The following is a 21459-nucleotide window of genomic DNA, read 5'->3' as shown; positions in this document are numbered from 1 at the left end:
GATCCCAGTGTCCACAGCTCTCACAACTGTCCTCCCCAAAGGTTGAAATACTATGACATTGTCTTCTCTGCACATGAAGCATGTTTGGGGCTGGGTGGGTCAGACTGCTTCTACTGCCACAAAATTCCTCACCACCCTCCTGGATCCTGCCAATGCCCTCACAGGGGTGTACTGCCCACTTTGGGAACCACTAGCTTAAAGGAACCACTAGCACCCCCAACCCTACCAGTCATATAAGGGAAGCATATCTACAACTCCCACCTCTCCACACAACAGGGCTGAAACAATCTGCAGGCAGTTCTTCAAATGTGCAGAGGAAAAGAAACACAATTATCCCAAGGCAGATTTGGAAGGACATAAAGGCAAACAAGAAAAGACTTCCCCAACAGCTTGGCAGACATTCCAGTCCCAGAGGAAAGAGTGAGGGCCAGTAGTAGGAAGATGGGGCCCATACCCTCTCAGAAGGAAAAAAAACAGAAGGCACCTCCAAGAAAGGTGACCCGTATTCGGGCTGCCATGAGGGGGACATCAAGGTGGGCCATCTGCCAAGAGTGGAAGGCCCAGGAAGCAGTCACTTGCTCCACTGTCAGAAAGACAATTGCTGTGGATGGCCAGTCCTTCTCTCTTGTGATGTAACCTTTCACCAGCTGCAGTGGCTGAGCTCTCCAGAGCACAACACAGAACCCTGCACTTTATGGCAGACCTCTGTGGCAGGCAGCATCTAACTCAATAATATCATCTAACTCAATAATACAGCCTCCAAGTAAGAGCAAATTAGTGTGACATTAGCAACAAAGTGCCCAGCAAAGTGGTCACAGCAGGCAACTGAGGGAGGATCCCTCACACTTTGCTTGAGAAAGAAAAAAAATAGTTGAAATAGCTCACTGGTAATATCCTGGAGAAACACTGGTGGTAGAAACACAAGTGTTTTTCCCCCAGCCATCAATGTTATAATTAGGTTTTCAGATAATATGTTTGCTCAGATTTCATCCCTTCCACTATTGCTTTATTACTCTTCCCATTTCATTAACCAAAGGTACTCAAGGACTGATTGGAATGCAGGCAGATGGGGGACACCTAGGTGTGATTAAATTGTCTACCTAGGACATTTTCAAGGCTGACCAGAGCTTTGAAAGACCACAAGTAGCATTAATAGGAAAATCCCCAGAAGCTATTAAGAAGCTCTTTATTTCATTCTTCTTAAGCACAACATTCATTAAACAACCAACTGTACACGATGGAGTTACCATGCTTCCCATGTCTAGATTATTTTCTCAATGCTTGGGGCAGAATGGTAGATGAAAGGAATCTCCATCAACATGTTTAGATCCAGCATATTCATCCCCATGGTTCCATAACACCACACCCAAGTAGTGAATCATACTATATTATTTTAATATGTCAATTATTTTTATGAAGGACTGATCAACAGTTTCCAATTAGTGCATTTATGCACAGTTCTCTTTTGATAGTTTCTGAAGATTGTCACAACTCCAGTTGAGCAGGCAACTGCCACTCTTATAATGACAATCACCTTTTTATTATGCACTGGGAACAGAAAGCCCAAGTAATTTATTCTTTTGTTTATATTTTGACTTGTAGGCCATCCCTCCCCACAAGCAGGCTTAGGGCGGCTCACAACATATATTATTTGCCTTCATAAAATAACTTCCGCTCTTTTTATTCAAAAGGACACTCAAACATATTTCCCTAGTTCAAAACAGGCTTTAAAACACTGTTTAGTTCCCATCTCCCCTAGAGGAATTTTTCATTATCACCTGTTTAAAAGGCGTATCATTCCAAGCTATTCTGTCAAAGATGCCTCTCCATTAACAATTTTACACCAAAAGGTGCCAACAGATTTTTAAAATACATTCTTCTTTTTAAATACATTTTTCTTCATCCCTTCCCAAAAGGCCTCAGTAAAAAAAATTAAGTACTCTGCTCCACAAAGATCCCTACCTTTCAGCAATGTAAAACATTGATGTTTATAGCTCATGCATTCACTCACCCAAAGTCAAAAAGACAGCTGCTGAGAACAAAGAATGTGAAAGAGGAAAATAGGATTCATGGATTTCTCCTTCTCTCTATGAAAGATGTTTCCCTCTGTGTTACAGAACATATGTATGTGTCGTAAATGACATGCAGATGGAACTGCATAGGTGGTTTTGTGGCTCCTGCAAGCACATAAACTGAAGCAAGCACATAAACTTTATACTGAAGTACACTGGTGCATCGTGCTTACTCCTGTTTTGTGGCTCTTGCAAGCACATGAACACTCACATGAAGCTGCTTTATACTGAAGTACACTGGTCCATCAAGCTTACTCCTGTGTAATCTAGCAGTAGCTGTACAGGGTGTTACATAGAGATCTTTCAGATGTTACTACCTGATTCTTTTAACTGAAGATGCCTGGGATTGAATCGATTGCATGCCAAGCAGATACTCTACCATTAACCCATGGCTGCTCTTCAGGTGCCTGTCTCCTCGGTCGATGCACAGAAAAAGGCTATTTTACCAGAGTCTGGGAAACGCTGCCTGTTCTGCGGAGCCAGGGGGGAAGGGAACACGTTTTCTACAGAGCATATTTTCCTGGTGGTTTCACAGCGCCAACTTCCGTGCATCTGCGAATCCACAAGCGGGGGGGGGGGGGGTGTTCTCTACTGAATCGTGAGGATACTGAAAGATATGCAATTGCACCAAGGGCTGCTGGGAATCGAAAGGAGCGATTCCCTCCGCCGCAAGCACAGTAGATTGCAAGATGCGTCCATGGAGCTTACAACCCCCCGCCGGGAGGGGGGGGATTAAAGGGATGCTTGCAAGAATGTCGCGAGAAGGGAAGCTACGGCTGTTTTGTGGTTATATGTCGCTCCGAGGGGCATTCGGGGGCCTGGTGGGAGGCACAGAAAATCTCTTCCTGGAGCTCATCTCTTCTCTCACGGAGCGGTCGGCGCTTCCGGGCCCGGCTGTGGGGCATTCCTGCGCCGAGACAGAAGGAGCCGCGCGGGCCTCTTTCCCCCCCAGCCACCCCCGGCAAGTTTTGCCTCGCTTCACCCACCCTTTCTGTGAGGGAGAGTTGCCAGAGACGTCGCTAGCCACTCGCCTCTCTCATCCGGGGCCTCTGCCCATCGCCTCACGGCTGCCAGGGCACCCGCCTCTCCAAAGCATCGCGAGAGCTGGCGGGAGAAGCCCCGTGGGAGAAGAAAGTGACAGCCTCTCAATATATCGGAACGAAAAATGACTGGGTGGGACAGGGAAAGGGGAGGGCCGCTCCTGCCCTCCGCTGAAGCAAAGAAAAGGGAAAGTGAAATCTCGCGATGTTTGGCGGGGGGACTCCTCCTACTGTTGGAAGGTCGTATCGCGATACTATCCCAGGCACACTACAGCAGAGCAGACGTCGCTTGCCAAGTCTCGCGATAGGCGGCGCCGGGAGCCTCGGCTTCCCCTCCCTTTCCCCGTCGGTTGTGCCTGCCGAGCATAGTGGTGGCTGCGTGCGTGCGCCGGCTGAGGCGGCTCCTTCTTCCCTCCGCCCCCCGCCTACCTGACCGTGCCTTCATGGGGCTGCTCGGCGGGCCGGCGCTTCCTCCGCCTTTCCCTTGAGCCGCCGCTGTTGAAGAGGGCGACGGGAGCCGAAGCGGGCACGCAGGCGCCTCTCCACATCGCCCGGCTGTGCGCGCTGTCTGGCGAGGAATGAATGGTGACCATCGGCGGGTGAGGGGCTGCTGCTGTTGCTGCGCTCTGATTGGCTCCCGGCGAGGCGCAAGCGGGGACGCGCGAGGGTGGGGGCAGCCGCGGTCGCCGGGCTTTCGGTTCAACGGCTGTCTCGTGGGCGGGGCGCGAGAAGGACTGGGGCCTTTCGCGCGTCCCTCCGGGGCGATGCGCCTCGGAGCCCGCTCCCTGTGTGTGCCCGTGCCAAATCCGGCACTTCGTTAGAGATGCTGGTGGTTTTAAGCGCAGAAGGGCATGTTGCCTGTTGTTATTGTTAGATGCTGTTACTTTTGCGTCAGTGACCACCCCCCACACACACAGACACACACACTTCTCTCCAATGAGGACCCAAGCTATCTTGCCTCGTTGTCTTTTCCGTTTTATCCTCACAACCTTGTGAGGTGGGACAAGGTGTGTCTGGCCCAGGGCGGCTCAGCGAGCGTCCATGGCAGGGTAAGGGTCTGGGACCCTGTATTGAATTTTTTTTTTCTTCCTTTCAGGGTTTAGGTCTGTGGTTTCCACAGGAGAGGGGGCAACACTTCGTTAGAATCTCTGAAACTGGACACAGACCCACAGAGGCTCTTGTGTTGCTACTCATCCCTTTGACGACAAAAGATGTCAGGTGTCCCAAACTTGATACAGCCTCCTTGCTCAAATTCAGCTAGATTTGAGCCCAGGAGCACCTTTCAAGAATCAGAGCTCCCTCTGTCAGAAAGGAGAGTATACCCCCCAAAATTTTGCTGGTCTCTGATGCTACTAGATTCTGCAGGCCAATACAGCCTCTCCCGGAAATGACTCATATTTGCTATCACTATGGCAGTTCTCAACTAAGCTTTCCAGAATGCTGCCAGTATTTCATATCTGCTCCATAATCAGACCTAATTTCTATTTCTATTCTGACTGCAATTTACGAAAGGCTTTTGGCAGCTAGAAAAACCAGTTGCCTTTTAAGTGTCCATGTACCTGAGGAAAGGATAGAGTTATTTTGATATATGTTTTTGTGCACTGCTACCCCTTTTCCTGTTTGTAATAATTGAAAACTAAGTTTTTCTGAGTAGCATCCCAAATTGTTTCCAACTTTTAAATACCTTTCCCTTTTCCCATTTGTCATTTCTTCAGTCTCTGTTCTGACTTTTATTTTTGCTATTTAAATCTCTTTAGTGGCAACGTTATGAAGGCATGCAGAACAAAACAAGTTTGAACACATAGTACATAGTTTTAGTTGTCCACTGCTTTCTGGTGAAAATTTGGGTTACGTTGAAATATAGCTGAAGGCAGAAAATTCTTTTCTGTATGTCTACAGATAGAAGAAAGCAGAGATGTATTTAATATTGTTGGAATAGCTGTGTACCTATATTCTCATGACCAGAAAAGTTACACATTTATGGAACTTCGATCCTGTTTAGCTGCTTGGTTTTCCTTTGGAACATTCCCTGTGATGTAAGCTATACAAATTATAGCTTTGTAAGGAAGTGTATTGCAAAGTAATTGTGGAGTAAATTGTTGCTGTCTCAATTGTTTGGAGGTTAGTGGTCATTAATAGGTCTCAATCAGCTAAGAGTTGCCACTGTCAAAGGATTACTAGCACTGTGTTTTTAGTTTTGGTATTTGGCAGGTCAGAGGTTGATGGTGGTATAACTGCATCCCACTGTAAAATAGATATTTATGTAACTAGATTTGTAGTGGTATTTTTGTTAAGGACGGGTGCATCATATCATATGACCCCTTTTATTGTTTTCCACTTCTAAGAGCCGATCTAGATGTGGGAATTAAACAAATGTGACACATTAGTTTATATGAAGCATTTGTTTATGCAGCTTACAATGAGTTCTAGATATTCCAGGAGTAATTATGTGTGCACATGTGCATATATTTGCTTCATACATCCTTTTATCTATATGTGTAGAATGTAGATGCATAATTGGCATCTGCATATTCAAAAATGTACTATATAACTTGATTCTTAGAACAAAATCACTGAGTACAAAATGTATGTATTCATCTATCATCTCTGAAGTAACTGCTTATTGCGGAAGTATATTCAGAGACAACTTTTTACAACATCTTTATGGTTCAAAATCTGAAGCTATTCCATGGAGGGAATGGTGTCACCATTTTTGATTCACCTATCACCTTCTGTCCCTCAGGTTAAAGCTTAGAGGTAAGGCAAGCGGTCACAGTTTGCCACCTGTCTTGCTTCTTTTAAAATAATCTAGAGAGCCGTGACTCTTTCACATGTCAGGTTCCCTTTCTCACTCACAGAGACATTACCAGACAAGATAGCCCATTTCCTTTTAATAGTTGCCCCTTATTCAGAGTCTAGAATTCATCCATAGCTGCATTCAAACACTACCACCATTTAGTCATATCCTAATATATATTTATTGTATTTCTTTACATATATAGAGACAGAGACCATAACTCAGGTGTGTGCTTTGTTCCATGAGACCATAAATATCCAGCACATGTTAAACAAATGAGCTAATTTTAGAGAGGCTTGTTGAAACGCTCTTGTTGATGAGATCAGGGCCCTCCAGGACTTTAAACAGTTCTAAAGGGTCTGTAAGATATAGCTGTTCCACCAGGGCTATGGTTGAGGCCAAGAAACAAGATCAAATAGACGCTGGCCTCCCTACCTGAAAATGTATCCACCCAAAGGAAAACCTTTCAACAGCTGTCAGAATACAAATATAGGTGAAGGATTTGCAGGTTTTTCAAAAATTCTAAACCTAAACTTACTGAATGTATATATGGTTTTTAAAGCTGTCAGGGAAGACACAGGCTATAAGATTATGATGATTTAAATCTAGTAAAGGTTTCAAAGTTTCTTTTCAGTTGAACTTCTGACCTTTTCCCAGTTTGCTTTAAAACTACACTTCTGCCACCACTTCATTCAGCTGGACTCACTCCAGCTAAAAAAGTGGCTATTTTTTCAGTACAATATTGAGCCAGGAAAAAAAACAGATTTCCTATGCCCAAATCCATAAAATGTCTGTGATGGAAAGATTAGGTACTTGCCTATTTTTTTTTAGGAAGTGGGAGTAAGAAGAGCTTTTGTCCAGCAAGACTTCTGCTTGATTACTGGAGATTTGATTGGCTGTGCAGATTTTTTTAAAATATTGCTTTGGCAGGAGCTGCCACCAAAGGTCAAAGATATATGTTGCATTACTAAAATTAAGCAGTGACAATCATTTTGTGCCTGGCTCCACCTCCTGCAGCAGCCATTTTGTTGCTGTGCCCTCCACCATGCTATGTCCGAAGTTCAAATGTGCCCTTGGGTTCAGAAAGGTTGGGAAGCCCTTCCCTAAAAACAATCACAATGGCTGCCCTTAGGGAGAAGTAGGGCTGCTGTATCACACAAGGAGTACTCATTGAGGCTCTGCAGTAGCACTCAAATCTCCTTTATTTGGGTTTCTAATCAGTGAGCATGGTGCTGCTGTTAGTTTCACAGGGAATCTTCCTTACATATTGAACTGGAATTCTACAAGAAGTATATTGTTATACTAAGAAAAGGGAGTCAAGACATTTTGAAGGTGATCTGTGGTTGAGAAGGAAGACAAAATTATGTCAGAATGTTACAGGAAAACTCCCTGACAGGCTGAGGGGAAAAAACAAAGCTTGTACTTAAAAAAGTTTTTTTTTTCTTTTTAGAAATGAGTTGCACAATTGAAAAGGCCCTAGCAGATGCCAAAGCACTTGTGGAGCGACTGAGAGAACATGACAATGCAGCAGAAGCCCTGATTGAACAGACTACAGCTCTCAACAAACGAGTGGAAGCCATGAAGCAGGTTGGAAATTCTGTTCTATTTAGGAAGTGACAATGAGAAAAAAAATATTTCAAAGGATTCATATTAGACCTGTACTGTGTAGCCTGTCTACTGTTTCATAGTCCCTATTAGCTAGTAGATCCTGTTTGTAGTATGGCTAAAAACATCCTTTCAGCTTATTGTTACAAATCTCTAGGTTTCCTATGAATTATAGTATAATGCTACATAATCTTGTGACCCCACAACCAAGATAGGTATTTGTCCTGATGTCTTTACTCACCCTTCCCAAGTCTTCCTACTACTACTTATAAGTGAGTTCACTGACAAGATCTGTAGGACTTTTTGTACCAATGTGTCTGATACAATTTTATAAAGTATAATCTACTTAGTTTGTGAAAACTAACTCTGTAGTTGTGACTTGTAAGTGTACTTGCAGATAAGCTGAATTGAATCAATAATATCTGTTTCCAAAGAACAGTTTCCAAAGCCTACTATTTACCGGAGTGTGTTAGGGCAGCGGTCCGCAAGCTTTCGGCCGCTGCGGACCGCTGCTCCGGAGTGGGGGGAGAGGGCGGCCCAGGGGCCCCAGCGCAAACGCGCATGTGCGGACTGCCGCGCATGCGCATTTGCACCCAGCAGGGGTGCAAATGCGCGTGCATGGCAGTCTGCACATGCGCGTTTCTGCCGCCGCCATGCCGGTGGCTCCCCCTCCCGGCCCCCAGCAAATCGGCTGCTAAAGCGGCCGATTAGCTTGCGGCTCGGCAAGCTTCTCTTCCCTCCCCTATCGAAACAAGAAGCTTGCCGGGCCGCGAGCTAATCGGCCGCTTTGGCGGCCGATTTGCTCACGGCCTGGCGAGCTTCTCGCTTTGGGGGGGAGGGAAGAAGGAGCCGCGGCCCGGCTCCAAGGCCTTCGCGGCCCGCGGGTTGGGGTTCACTGTATTAGGGGGCTTGAGGTCCACTAGCTCCTACAGCCATCCTCTTAGAAGGAGATACGATGGTAGTACAAAGCAATGGATTTGCTGCAAAAGTCACTAAAACAGGTTTAACGTCAGATTAAATACAAATCTTATAGTACTCAGTGGTTGTATGAGGGCCAGTCAAAAAGTATTGCTACAAAATCATAGAAATGTTTAAAAGATATCAAAATATGAAACTATAGTTTCTTGACATATCCTCCACCTGGTCTATAAATTTCTGAAGGGGGATGTTTCCATGTCTTGGTCTAACTACCCTGAAGAATTCCGTGTTGTTCAATTTGTACCATGTCAAAACCTCAGTTTTGGCATCCTCAAAGGATTCAAATGGTGCTCCTTTTTAATATTCTTTGAGTTTTGGGAAGAAAAAGTATTCTGAAGGAGCAGGATCAGGACTATAGGGTGGGTGGGGTAAGATTTCTCAGTGAAATTCTTGTACGTCCCTTGCTGCCCTCAAGGAATGAGCAGGTGCTTTGTCATGATGGGGGGGGGGGGGGAGATCCTCTGCATAACTTCCCTGGCCTATTTCTCACCAATTCAGTTTTAATTTATTTTGTTGGGTTTTTTTAAGGTACCCTAATGAGACTAAGAATTTTATCACTGAGAGAATTTGTCTGCAACCATCCACTGATCATAGAGACATATTTAAACGTGTTTTGTTTGGAATAAACTGATATGTTTATGAACTGGTACCCTAGTAGCAATACTTTGTGACTTACCCTCATTGAAGCTTCAGCTCTTTTGGGTTGTCCTGACTGTGGACATATTTCTTGAAGGTCACCATATGTAACCTAAAGCTTGACCCATCCTTGATTAAGGTCACCACATGTAAACTTGATTTTGACCAACCCTTGATTTTGACCCAACCGGGCTGATTATATCATGCTTGGGGGAATTGCAGGCCCTGCCCTGGCTAGCCTGATCTCATCAGATCTTGGAAACTATGCTGGGTTGGGATTGGTTAGTACTTGGATGGACCACCATCAAGGAAGTTGAGGGTTGCTACACAGAGGCAGGCAGAGGCAAGCCATCTCTATTCGTCCCTTGCCTTCAAAACCCTGTGGAGTTGTCATAAGTCAGTTGAAACTCAATGGCACTTTACATGCACTCAGGGGAAACAGAGTACATTTAGCCATGATAATATAAAGGACACCTTAATAGAATGTAGATTTTCACACTCTGAAAATCTGAATCTGAATGGCCTGGGCTAGATAGGAACTGCCTCCAACCCTACATGTTCCATAGCAGAGCAGCCTAAAATAAAATTAAGTAATGTAGTGATTTCAGTCAGATAACTTTGATCACAGTAGTGGGGTTGTCAATGTTTGTTGGTTGGCAGTGTTAATTCTTCACTGTTAGCATTACTCGATAGGTTGGTAGCCCTTGTTGCTGTCAGCCATACAATATTATTGAATCATTTGGGTATATCAGGCACTGTTCTCTTCACTCTGTTCTGTGCAATGGGACATAGATTTTCCACTGAGGAAGCTGAATCATTTCCTGGGACTTATTTTGAGATGCTGGTTGAGGCTGAGTGTTATTGCTGATGCTGTTCAACAACTCCAGTTTGCCAGTAAGAGAGATCAACTGGAGTTTTGCCTGGTCAGTGCCTGGATGCCTTGGCCAAGTTGATTGGGAGGGAGGGAGGAGCTAAAAGGAAAATGTTGATAAGATCGAGGTCACAGAAAAGACTAACTTTCGGTTTAGTTAATTCTGGCCAGGCAAATACTTTGAGGGTGCTACTAAACTAATCCTTGCTGTTTGAGAAGCAGGGGTATTTGGTGACTGCATCCAGTTTTGTAAATTGTCTGACATCTGGACACCTTTTTCTTTGTTTTAAAATTGATTGTAGTACCAGGAAGAAATTCAAGAACTGAATGAAGTAGCAAGACACAGGCCTCGCTCTTCATTGGTTTTGGGTATCCAGCAGGAAAACAGGCAGATCAGGGAACTGCAACAAGAAAATAAAGGTACCTAAACTGATTTCTGTGAGTTTAAAAGAAAATGTTTTAGTGCTATCACACTCTGCTTGCATTAGCCAGTGGCAATAGAAAAAGTGAGAACTTCACTCAGAGTATCAATGGTTTCTCCACAAGTGGATTGCTGCCTTAACCAAGTTATCAGTTGGGCAAAGAAATAATGAGCAATGTTCACGTAAACTTATTGAGTATTAGATATGGAGGTTTTGTGGAATAGGTTTAATACTTACAGTAGTAGTTTTGAGTTGCTCTAATGCCTATTATTTCATTCTGTAGTTTAAGGCAGAAGTCCGCAGCCTTCCGGCTGCCACGGACCGCTGTGCCGGAGTGGGGGGAGAGGGTGGCCCGGGACCCCATGCACGCGCGGCAGCCCCAGTGCAAATGGGCATGCGCGGACTTGCCGCGCGCGTGTGTTTGCACCCGGTGGGGGCACAAACGTGCGTGCGCGGCAGTCCGCACATGCGTCTTTGCGCCACCGCCGGCCGCGGCTCCCTCTCTCTGCCCCTCCGGGCCACCAGCAAATCGGCCGCCAAAGCAGCCAATTAGCTCGCAGCCTGGCGAGCTTCTCGCTTCGGGGGGGCAGGAAGAGGGAGCCGCGGCCTGGCGCCGCGGCCTTCACAGCCCAGCACCGGACCATGGGCCGCGGGTTGGGGACCACTGGTTTAAGGTATTCAACATATGTTGTGTCTTGATTGTATTTCTGTTATTAAATAATTAATAAGAAAGGTTCAGCAGAGCATAATACTAGGTTTCCATAAGTTTAGCTTAAGTATTCCAAACAAGCTAGTTTTTAGGGTGCCATTGGACCTGTTTTGCTAATAAGGGTGTTCTTTTTGATTTATACATAGTCAGATGTAAGTTTTGTTAGAACGTGCCTGCCCTTAAGACTGCTGGGGAACTAGGGGTGATTAATTGATTGGGCAGTTTATTGCTGTTGCCAAGCAATTATTTTTCTAAGTAAAGTTAAAGCCAGATTTTAATTTTCATTCATGTATTCCTTTAGTATAATTTTAGAGGGAGAATAAACAAGTGGGATCTGAAATAAAGGAGTCATTTTTGCATGCTTTATTCTTTATTGTTGTAGCCAAAATGTGGATTGATTTGACATGTCCAAAAATGCCACTCTTCCATTCTGCGTAACTTTAATTAAATGGGTAGCTTTCTTGTATCTGCTGTTCTTAAAGGAGAACCTTCTCTTATATTGAGACTGAGCTTATTGTTCATTTTTTATATTATTACAGAACTACGCACATCTCTTGAAGAACATCAGTCTGCATTGGAGCTAATTATGAGCAAATATAGAGAGCAGATGTTTAGACTGCTCATGGCCAGCAAAAAAGATGATCCAGGTATTATAATGAAGTTAAAGGAGCAACATTCCAAGGTAGTAAGCTTATAAAAATTCCATAAACTTGTTGCATTAGAGTGATTTAGTTATCTGATTTATGCTTTATATATGTGAGATACTACAGTATTTTTTCGGGTTTTAATTGGTGTTACAGGCTAGAGGTACATGGTTAAGTACCAGTATCAAATACCTGTTTCTGCTGGTCTGCACAGTGGCATTGAAAGGGTGATATGCAAGGAAGTAATAACAGAAGAAGAGAGTAGAGTCTCTTATTTACTGCTTTTCAACAGCCTCTATTTCAGGCTTACTTTTAATTATTTTAGTTGCCATCATTCCATATGTCTAAATAAAAAATCTAGTTAGTAGTGCTTTCACGCAGATAAATATATATATTAAATAATTGGCCAGCGACGTTCAAGTCAAATGTGTTCTTCTATGCACAGCAGGATACCTTTGGATGCAATTTAAGTTTGGATTTAACCCATAAATTGTAGTGGACTGACCAGTCCTTCAACTTTGTATACAAATCAGTCATTCTGAAGCAAAAAATACACTTAAACCTGTGATGTAGTTAGCAAAATCTTGGAGCTCTCTCCTATGGGGGAAGAATATGGGAATGCCTCTAATAAGAGGGCACTTTCCATTTGCAGTCTTGTCAGTACTTTTTAAAAGAATGCTATTGTCTAATTAATCTGGGAGAAGGGCATTTTACTTAGTGGATTTTGCTAACTTTTTGATCTAAGAAATTAATTGCTGTAAAACAGTTATGTACTATGAATGTGTTCATTGACACTGAAGTAATTCTGTTGACTCCCTCCCCAAAGTACTGTGTAAAGGTAGTAAAGGTCAGTTTATTTGATTGGAAAACTACCTATTCAGCAGTGGAATAGGCTGCCTAAGGAGGTGGTGAGCTCCCCCTCACTGGCAGTCTTCAAGCAAAGGTTGGATACATACTTTTCTTGGATGTTTTAGGATTCTTTGGGCTGATCCTGCGTTGAGCAGGGGGTTGGACTAGATGGCCTGTATGGCCCCTTCCAACTCTATGATTCTGTGAAACAGATTAGGATACAGGAAGCAATTAAAATAGATGTAATCTTTTATATTATGCTGATGGCAATACGTTGCAAAGATGCATCATTTAGGAATACAGTGCAGTGTTGGGGTGATCTGAATTACTTCATGACTACAAAGCTGTGGTTAAAAGAAAAGGCCTGAATTTTGTGTTGAAGATTGAAGTGTATCATAAACATGTTGGTATGTAAAATATGTAGGTATGTATAATAAACCAGAGAGTTCATTTTTCCTGTTAAAAGAACCAAGTTGTTTTCCTTTACCACTGATATCCCAAGAGACTTTCAGCCTGAGCAGTTGTTTACAGAAGCTAATTAACAGCCTTATTTCTCTACGTTTGTCAAAACACTGTGAATATTTTTATAAGACCGAATTTGAATCTTCTGGATTGAGACTGCTGAGATTTGATTTGCTTCTCAAAACAGGGCACAACTGCTACTATTTGTGAGCTGGGAGGAAAGAGCAAAGCCTTATGGCTGCTTCATTCAATCTTTATCTGATCCAGCATGCCCAAGCAATTTCTGGAAGAGTGATTGGGGGGAGGCCCTCTTGGGGAATGTTTCTACTGGGGTATGGGGAGCTTCACCAAGGAGGGAGATTTGAGTTATGTAGCCTCCACTTCCCTCTTCTGGTGGTGCAGGAAGAAGATGGGGTGATATTTGTTCATGAGGTTTTCCCATTCTCCAGTATGAGCTGAAGAAAGACAGTAGAAAGTACCCACAATTACCTTCTGTTCATGGTTTGAAGGATCCAACCCCCTAATATTGGATGGCACTATTCCTTTTTCCTGGATAACGTGATAAAATGTGTGCCCATGAAAACAGTTCAGTGGACACTAGGGCAACAAGTTATTGGAGCCGAAGTTATTGTCAAGTCTCTAATCTTGCCTTAGGCAACAACATTATTGGAGAAAATCAGTATCACATATTTTCCAAGTTATGTAGGAAATCTGTGCACATTTCTGTGAATCTGTTTTCTTATATTGTAATTGAGTATTGTCATAATTGTATACATAGAAGTATCCCCAATTTTTTGGCATAGGAGCTACAAGTTCATGTAGACCAAATTACAGAAATGGCAGCAGTGATGCGGAAAGCCATTGAAATTGATGAGCAACAGGGCTGCAAAGAACAGGAACGAATTTTTCAACTAGAAGTAAGTAATAAATCACACTGAAATTGTGCAAGCTAATATGACTTCAAAATTGCAAAAGCATAATTGACCTTAAAACAGATTCTGAATGCTTTTTTGAGTTCCTTTTGCATGAAAAATTAGACACCATAGATGAAGGGAAATATTAAAGTGCAGTGTTTTTGCATCATGAATTTAGGAACCTTATATCTGAAAGCTAGTTGTATAACACACTATACAACATGAAAATAGTTTAGTTCACCAATTGTGTGGACTAGTTTTAGGTGAAGTTGTGCAAGTTGCCCTGCTATTACCAGTGCTTAGTCCTTTGGAAGATGGGGTTGCTGTACGGTTTTATGTCCTAGTGTGTTTTAATGGGGTTTTATTGTGGACAAATTGTACTGTGCCGTGAGCTGGTTCCAGGAGTGACGAGTAATTAATAATAATAATTTTGCTGTCTGTGACCTGTTGTGGGAATAATGGCAAATATTGCTACTATCCTATGAGGTTTAAACCTATTGAATCTTCATTCAGCAAAGAGGGAGAAAACCATGTTCTTGCTCTTCTTAGTTCTTATGCTGTCAGGTTGCTTTTGATTCCTTTATAGTAAATAAAGGTTCTTATCTTTATGGGAGAACATTTGCACCAAAGAATGTCTCTGTTTAAGATATACTCTATAGAGAGAGTCTGTGTATGGCATCAGAATTTTCCCCAAGTTATTTCTTTTATGTACATAAAATATCATATTCAGTTTCCTTTTGCCACCTGTTCAAATATTCTTTCAGCTTTTGCCATATTACTTAAAGTAGTCTTTCATTGGTTACAGCAAGAAAATAAAGGATTGAGAGAAATCCTGCAGATAACAAGAGAGTCATTCCTGAATCTCAAGAAAGAAGATGTATCAGAAAGTACCTCTCTGTCAGCATTAGTAACAAACAGCGACTTGAGCCTGAGGAAGAGTTGAAAATCCTGCAGAGACTCTGAATGACTGCTGTCGGTGCAATAACTGAAAGTATCAAGGTTGACTTGGCAAGCACCTGGTTTCCAATGAGGCATTTACAAATTAATGCATCCTAAACTGAATAACAATTTGATACTTTTATACCATGTATAGTACATTAAAATGACTTATTTAAACTCATTACTAGTGTCCAATATTAGTTGATAGCCATAGATGCAACAGCAGTAGGAGATGGACAAGGATGACTGAATATTTTATGAAGCTAGTCAAAACTAGTTCACAAACTAGACACATCTAGAAAGTTGAAAATACTGGTCTTGTAGCATATGTGCATATAGAATGTTGACGTACATCCTTGAAGGAAATCAGAACTGCAGGTTTTGCTTGCACAGCACTCTGGTGACTGGCTGTACAGTGCTGATAAGCTGACAAGGTTAGTCTTTCCTTCTTTCTTCCTTGTAGTTTTGAAAATGGAGCATTCTTTATCTAAAAAAGAAATTTTCTCATGCATTAAATATATGGCACCTTGCTGTAAAGTATTGCTCTGTAGGGTGGATATAGGAACTATAATGTCCCACAGTCAACTCTTTGCATAACCAACTGCCAGATCAGTGGTGAACACCACAAAATTTGAAAAATCAACAACTACAGGAAGAATCTTCCTTAAAGGTGAGGAAAATCTGTGTGACTGGTGTTAACAAGTACATCAGTACAGAGCTAGGGAGATTTTATACCATTTAAGAACAAAGATCGGTCTAACAGCAGTTAACAGAATTTGCATATAGGGCTACCTATGGGGAGACCAGAGAGTGAAATTCAGGGTCCCTGGTCACTTCAGGAACCCATACACCTAGGCAAGCAATGTGAATTGTTTTGCCTGGGCTGTTTGGGTTGGGTCTCTAGAGGGACAAGGAAGCTTATCTGTGGGGCCATGGTAGTTCTTGACAGCGCTGCTTTTATCTCTGGTACACCTCTCAATTCCTTTCAGCAATGGTTTGGCCATGGCTGCTTTCACTGTTGTAAGCAAAACCAAAACAGAAAGGGGAAGAAAAAACTTCCAATTCAGAAAAAAAAATCAGGTAACCAAGAAGGTTAACAAATGGCCTAATAATAATAAGTAATAGGTTAGGTATGATAAAATAACCAAGCTTTAATAAAATGCAAATGGGTAAAATTCGATTAAAACCAAATGAATTTTGGTCACAAGGCTTTCCTCAGTGGTACCAATTGTTAAAATATGCACCATAAAGCAAAATTATTCAAAATAGAAAATCTAACATTTCTGACAAACTTAAATTGAATAAAAGAAGAAATAGGGGGAATTAATTATATAAGCCATTCATAAATAAAATTTCAAAACAATTTTCAAAAATGTTTATATTACTCAGATACAAGAAGTCGAGCCAGTTCATTAGCTAGATAATTCCTTCTTAAATAATATGGACAACTAAAAACCATTTTTCAAATGATTGTTCATGGTCCAAATATCTAATATAATTTTTAATTAATTAAAAATTTGAAATTGTGATGGGAGATAGGGGAATCCCCACAAGATCATTTTGTTTATGAAAATTGTTGTCTGTGTTTTAAAACCAAGGTACGTCATAATTCATCTCAAGCTAAGAGTTGTTACATAAGAACATTGGTAAACGTGGCATGTATTTTAACAATTTGTACCACTGAGGAAGACCTTGTGCTTGAAGTGCATTTGATTTTAATGGAATCTTCACTATATGGACTTTTTAAAAGCTTGGTTAATTTATCTTATGTAGTCCATTATAATTCTGTTATTAGACCTTTTGTCAACCTTCTTGATTCATAAAGCTGATTTAAGTCCATTAAATAAGATCAGTTTCATTGCTGTGATAGCAGGAGGCTTGCAGCAGGAAGCCCAATTATAAACCTACTTGTAAACAAGGAAGTAATTGAACATATTGTGGTTTTAGATGCTGAGACTTGTGATGTAAATACAGTGTGCAAAGACACACCCGTAATGTTAAAGATTTTCAGAGATACAGAATAACTTATTCAGCTCCTTACATAATATGAAGCACTTTGTATTACGATACCCTAAACCCCTTGGCTCTGAAAACCTGAGTGAAGTTTTGCCCACATGCTCATAAACGCCTCTGAGGAATCCTCCGTAACAAAGCATCATGGCTGTTCCCAGTGGAAGGTGCAGAAGAATCTTCTGCTCATGCATTTGGGCTCAAAGCTAAAAGACAAAAGCTACTTATATTGACATAAGGCACCAAAAATGTCTTTTTCTACATTAGCTTGCAATCTCAAAAATGAAGCAATTGATTAAATTGCTTTAGCTGCTTTGGAAAATAGACTCAAGGAGTTTAGACAGAATGGATGACAGTTCTTCTCTTTTAATTTCAAATACTTTACTATCAGAATATAAAGTTAAAATAGACCTTTTGTAGCACTCAAAAATAAGCAGAACTCCAGTGAATCCTTGAGGTTGTACAGCATAAAGTCTGCCCTCTAGAAGCCTTTACGCAAGCGGAAGATTTATGTGGAAAATGACCAGAATCCTCAGTTACAGCTTGACAGAGACTGACTTCAGCAAGTTCCTGCATTCCTAACTTCAGGAACTTAACAGTTTGTATCAACTGATACAGTCACCTTCACCAAACTATATGAATGAGTAATATAATTTGAATATTTCAGTTCCAAATGTTTGCATTATTTCAGAAATGGTACAGGTTTTTTTAAGTAGAACTGCTAAACGTGTGTAACTTCTTTATTTAACTTCTTTTAATTTGGCCATCTCCAATCTTTTTTAAATACCTTTTTTGGAAGCTTAACTAGCCCTGGTTGTGGACAAATAATTCTTAAGCACTATAAACAGTGTTGACAGAACTGAGATGTAGATCCACTTACTGCATATGACTGAATTTAATACGTACTTCACTGTGATTCCATGTGCTTAGAAAATGAGTGTAATATGGATTGGATCTTCCCAGCTAGTGTAGGAGTACAAGAGGAAGGCTACTTAGGAAAGCAGTGGATTCTGATGGGCAAAAAGCCTCTTCAAAAGAAAAGTCAGTAGGGTCTAATGTTATGATGCTCCCAAGAACATTTTAGGGGAATAGGATATTTGCTTAAGCACAAGACCTTGATATAATTCCCCTCTTGTCAAGCTGAGTAGGATTTCTGGAAGCTATACCTATCCCTTTTGTAATTTAAAGTATTTTTGTAAATAAGAGTTCAACCACTAAGACTTATTTTCTTTATCTTTGGATTGTACAGTAGTTACTATTCTCTTACATTTGATACAGGGTTGTCTTCATGCAATATGTTGTTTTGTAAATGTGGAGAGTTCCAAGATTATGTAGTGAATGAAATTGTTAACTTGCCATAATTCTTTTTTTTAAGTGCTTGGATAATAATTTGTAACTGTGAATTGTATCTGTCTAGCTCAGATCTTTAGGTGTTTGATAGATCAGTATCTTTGGTCTATGCCCAGACACTCAGACTTTAAGTTGCTTTCTCTGTATGGCACGACAGTGTTTCTTGTCTCAGTTTTGTAATGCACATGCTTGAAATGAATTTGTGTGAGAATGCATCTTGTACAGTAAACTTATTTTTATCAGTATTTGTTGGGCAAGAATGTGAGTTTCTGTAACAAAGCCAGATTGCCAGATTCCACAGAACAGATGTTGACTGTGTGGTTATAGACTTTGCTGAATTTGAAGGGATATATAGCAAGCACCATAGATTTTTTTCTACATTTCAGTATTTAGATTGGCATGATGGAAGCAAATTTTCTCCTAGTTTTAACTTACTGAACTTGCTATATGTAAACTAGTCGGAATGAGAGGCTGATAGTTCCTAATACTTGCCATGTAAATGTGATAAAACAGCTGCTATTGGATACACAGTGTAGACTGTGCTAAAGGGGGAAGGCTACACCAACTAAAAACCACAATGAATCCATTATGAAAACATAGTTTATGCTTTCATACAGTGAATGTATGAGGTGAAGAAGCAAGGTGCTGAATCCTGCCCTCCCCAGGCTATTGCTTCTTAACATCTCATAGCCATATTAACTCAAAGTTTCTTCTTTTAAAAACAGAACTGTAGAATAAGGGTTTTTCTTCCCCCCCTCCAAAAAAAATCGAATATATACCCTACTTTTTAATATTTATTTTAAGATTTGGAAATAGCACCAGGTTATGCTTAGATAACAATTTATTAACTCATCACATCTTTGCATTCTGCTTGACAATATAGTCCAAGGGTACCTGTAACACAACAGTAGTCTCATGGAACCACTCCAGAGGCAATCTTGGATTTAATTCCAAGTGTATGGCTGTCTTTCAACAGTACTGGGACCAGCTGCCCTACTAAGACACAAATTTGCTTTACAGTAGTAAGGCACACAATTCAGTCCTTCAGGTGCAGCAACATGCCTACCACACTGACAAATCAGGATGCCAGTCCTCTCTGGCTTGCCTCAAATGGCCATTTTGCTTCTGGCAGTAATGTGAGGAAGAGGTAGAGGGCAAGATAGAAAACAGGCAGCCTGGGGCCTATAGGAACATGGTCAAGGAAATAGAATAGTGGTGGGGGAGCTGCACACAAATAGGAGAGGAAATGTGGAGAGGGTAGCAAGCCACCACATCAGTGAATTAGGAACAGCACAGAAGTGTGGGGGGGTCTGGTAAAGGGAAATGGAATTTTCTTCTATGAGTTTCATCAGTAATCCACATAATCACAGAAGCCTTACAAATAGGTCATTAAGGCACAAACCACCTCTAGTTGACCCCTCAAAGCACTATTATTGAGATGGTTACTGCCTCTGGAGATTTTGGTCATCGTGGCTAGTAGCAATTGATAGAACTATCCTCATGCATTTGTTTAACTCGCCCTTAAAGATAACTGCACTATTAATGGTAGTGAATCTCACAACTAAGTTGGAGAAAGTTATTTTCTGTAATGGATCTATTTTATATCAACTATCATCTATTCTAGTAGATCAGATCTCTCCCTTTCCCTTACAACATGTATATAGTTTATAAGCTTTACCACATCCCCTTTTCTCTTACCTGAAAAACCCCTGACACTTTAATCTTCATAGAGAAGGTGCTCCAACTTTTCATTTTGGTTGCCCTTTCTAGAGCTCCAGAACCCTTTTTCATTATATAATATTCAAATTTTAGCCACGTAATATAGAAGGCCATCACAGTTCTAGTCCCTTAGTTTTTAATCCTTTTCCTAACAATTCCTAACAATCTAAAAAAGTTGTAATGCTCCCTACCTGGAGTAGGCTTTGAAGCGCTCAAGGAAATGTGCATTTTCATTCATCTGTACAGTGACAACATCTTCAACTAAACATCTACTACAACCTCAGCATTTAGTTTTTGGGTCAATCATCACCAGACCACCAGCAGCATATATTTAAAGTTGTAACTATTTAGCACAATGTGTATCACTTTACACCACTAATCACCTGGTCCCCCAGAACCTGTATTGTTTCTCTTCATCATCATCTTGAATAATTTGGTGCTATCCATAAACTTGGCTACTATGGCCAAGAAATCATACCTGTGCTTTACAACTATGGACTGGAGTACAAGACTGCTTTAAGTAATACCCTTTGATGCATTCACCAGTCCACTGCTCTTTGAAACACCATCTGGCTCTCTTGAGCTATTCAATGCCCACTCCAGGCATACTCAATTTTTCCAGAGGACCCCTTTAAGCCTTTGCTTGTTTGTTTCTTTGCTTGTTTTGGAGCAACAACAAAAATAGGACATGCAAACCATACTAGGTCTAAAGTGGCTAAATTGAGGAACACACTTCTGGATGGAAGTCTTCAAATCCATCATCTTGACACATCATCCAAGTAAGTTTTCCTTCTTTGTTTTGCATATTTCTTTCCCTTTCTGGGGGATACACAACCCTGTCAAGCACAGTAAGTTTTCAGCAGGCTCTAAGCAAGCAGTGACATAGCGCCTAGCTAGGCTATTAAAACTTCACTGCTTTGGTTCCCCAAGAACAGTTTTATCCTGCAGATCAACTCAATGTCTGCATTATCTTAAATTGCATAGGTTGACTCAGAACACTGGAGCATTGGACACAGTATTGTATCCTAGGTTGGTCAGTATGCAGCCTCCTCTAGTAGGGAAACCTTGCAGGGCTCAGCAACAATCTACAAATCACCTGGTCAGGCTGCAGGGGAATGTGTTCAGCCTCCCTGTTGGAAATGGTGTCTCAGCAGGTGCTTCATCATGGCCTTCCAAATGCCCTAATAATTAATTTGGAGAATGATTCACCAGTCACAAGGGGATCTGAGTTACAACAGGCAGTTACATCTGATCTGGAGATCCTTGCAGCATTCCTTCCTCAAAGTAAGTTATTTTGGTTGGAACTGTTGGGAGCGCCAGAACTGGAGAGCTGTCATTAACCTGAGAAAGTAGACTTAACAAGAAGTTCTGCAAGTACACAGGATGAATCAGCAAACTTTAGGCAGCTCGACCACCAAACATGGGGAACATCTGTTTTTGGG

The 21459-nt window shown here is 41.5% G+C and overlaps 2 protein-coding genes across 11 annotated transcripts in view; one reads left to right on the top strand and one right to left on the bottom strand.

Annotated features, from left to right (window-relative positions):
- INTS13 (integrator complex subunit 13) overlaps positions 1-3705 on the bottom strand; it is a 37703-nt gene extending 33998 nt beyond the window's left edge. For 3 of the 7 annotated variants that reach the window (XM_077337904.1, XM_077337905.1, XM_077337903.1), the window contains exon 1: positions 3542-3705. In XM_077337904.1, the coding sequence (XP_077194019.1) occupies positions 3542-3705 (164 nt within the window). Of the gene's footprint in view, positions 1-2011; positions 2325-2389; positions 2623-3058; positions 3239-3541 lie in introns of those variants that run through there. The other 4 variants (XM_077337907.1, XM_077337908.1, XM_077337906.1 and 1 more) reach the window with 4 other exon arrangements.
- On the top strand, positions 3509-18543 carry FGFR1OP2 (FGFR1 oncogene partner 2). 4 transcript variants are annotated; one of them, XM_077337914.1, is made up of 7 exons: positions 3824-4161; positions 5012-5148; positions 7360-7496; positions 10302-10419; positions 11670-11812; positions 13889-14002; positions 14805-18543. In XM_077337914.1, exons 3-7 carry the CDS (start codon positions 7362-7364, stop codon positions 14940-14942), a joined length of 648 nt encoding a protein of 215 aa, XP_077194029.1. In that variant the 5' UTR covers positions 3824-4161; positions 5012-5148; positions 7360-7361; the 3' UTR covers positions 14943-18543. The 4 variants fall into 4 exon arrangements, with proteins under 4 accessions (XP_077194027.1, XP_077194026.1, XP_077194029.1 ...); XM_077337912.1 differs by lacking the exons at positions 3824-4161; positions 5012-5148 and adding an exon at positions 3509-3711; XM_077337911.1 differs by lacking the exons at positions 3824-4161; positions 5012-5148 and adding an exon at positions 3560-3697.
- Positions 18544-21459: the final 2916 nt, after the last annotated feature.

Source organism: Paroedura picta, chromosome 5, assembly GCF_049243985.1.
Source record: "Paroedura picta isolate Pp20150507F chromosome 5, Ppicta_v3.0, whole genome shotgun sequence".
Taxonomy (NCBI): domain Eukaryota; kingdom Metazoa; phylum Chordata; class Lepidosauria; order Squamata; family Gekkonidae; genus Paroedura; species Paroedura picta.
The sequence above is the reverse complement of the archived record's forward strand: the minus strand, read 5'-3'. Positions and strand labels throughout refer to the sequence as shown.

Bases quoted from the DNA above. Each gene is read 5' to 3' on its own strand.
- FGFR1OP2 (XM_077337911.1), top strand. The intron at 10,420-11,669 runs GTACCTAAACTG...ATATTATTACAG, and splicing joins ACTGCAACAAGAAAATAAAG to AACTACGCACATCTCTTGAA. The intron at 14,003-14,804 runs GTAAGTAATAAA...CATTGGTTACAG, and splicing joins AACGAATTTTTCAACTAGAA to CAAGAAAATAAAGGATTGAG.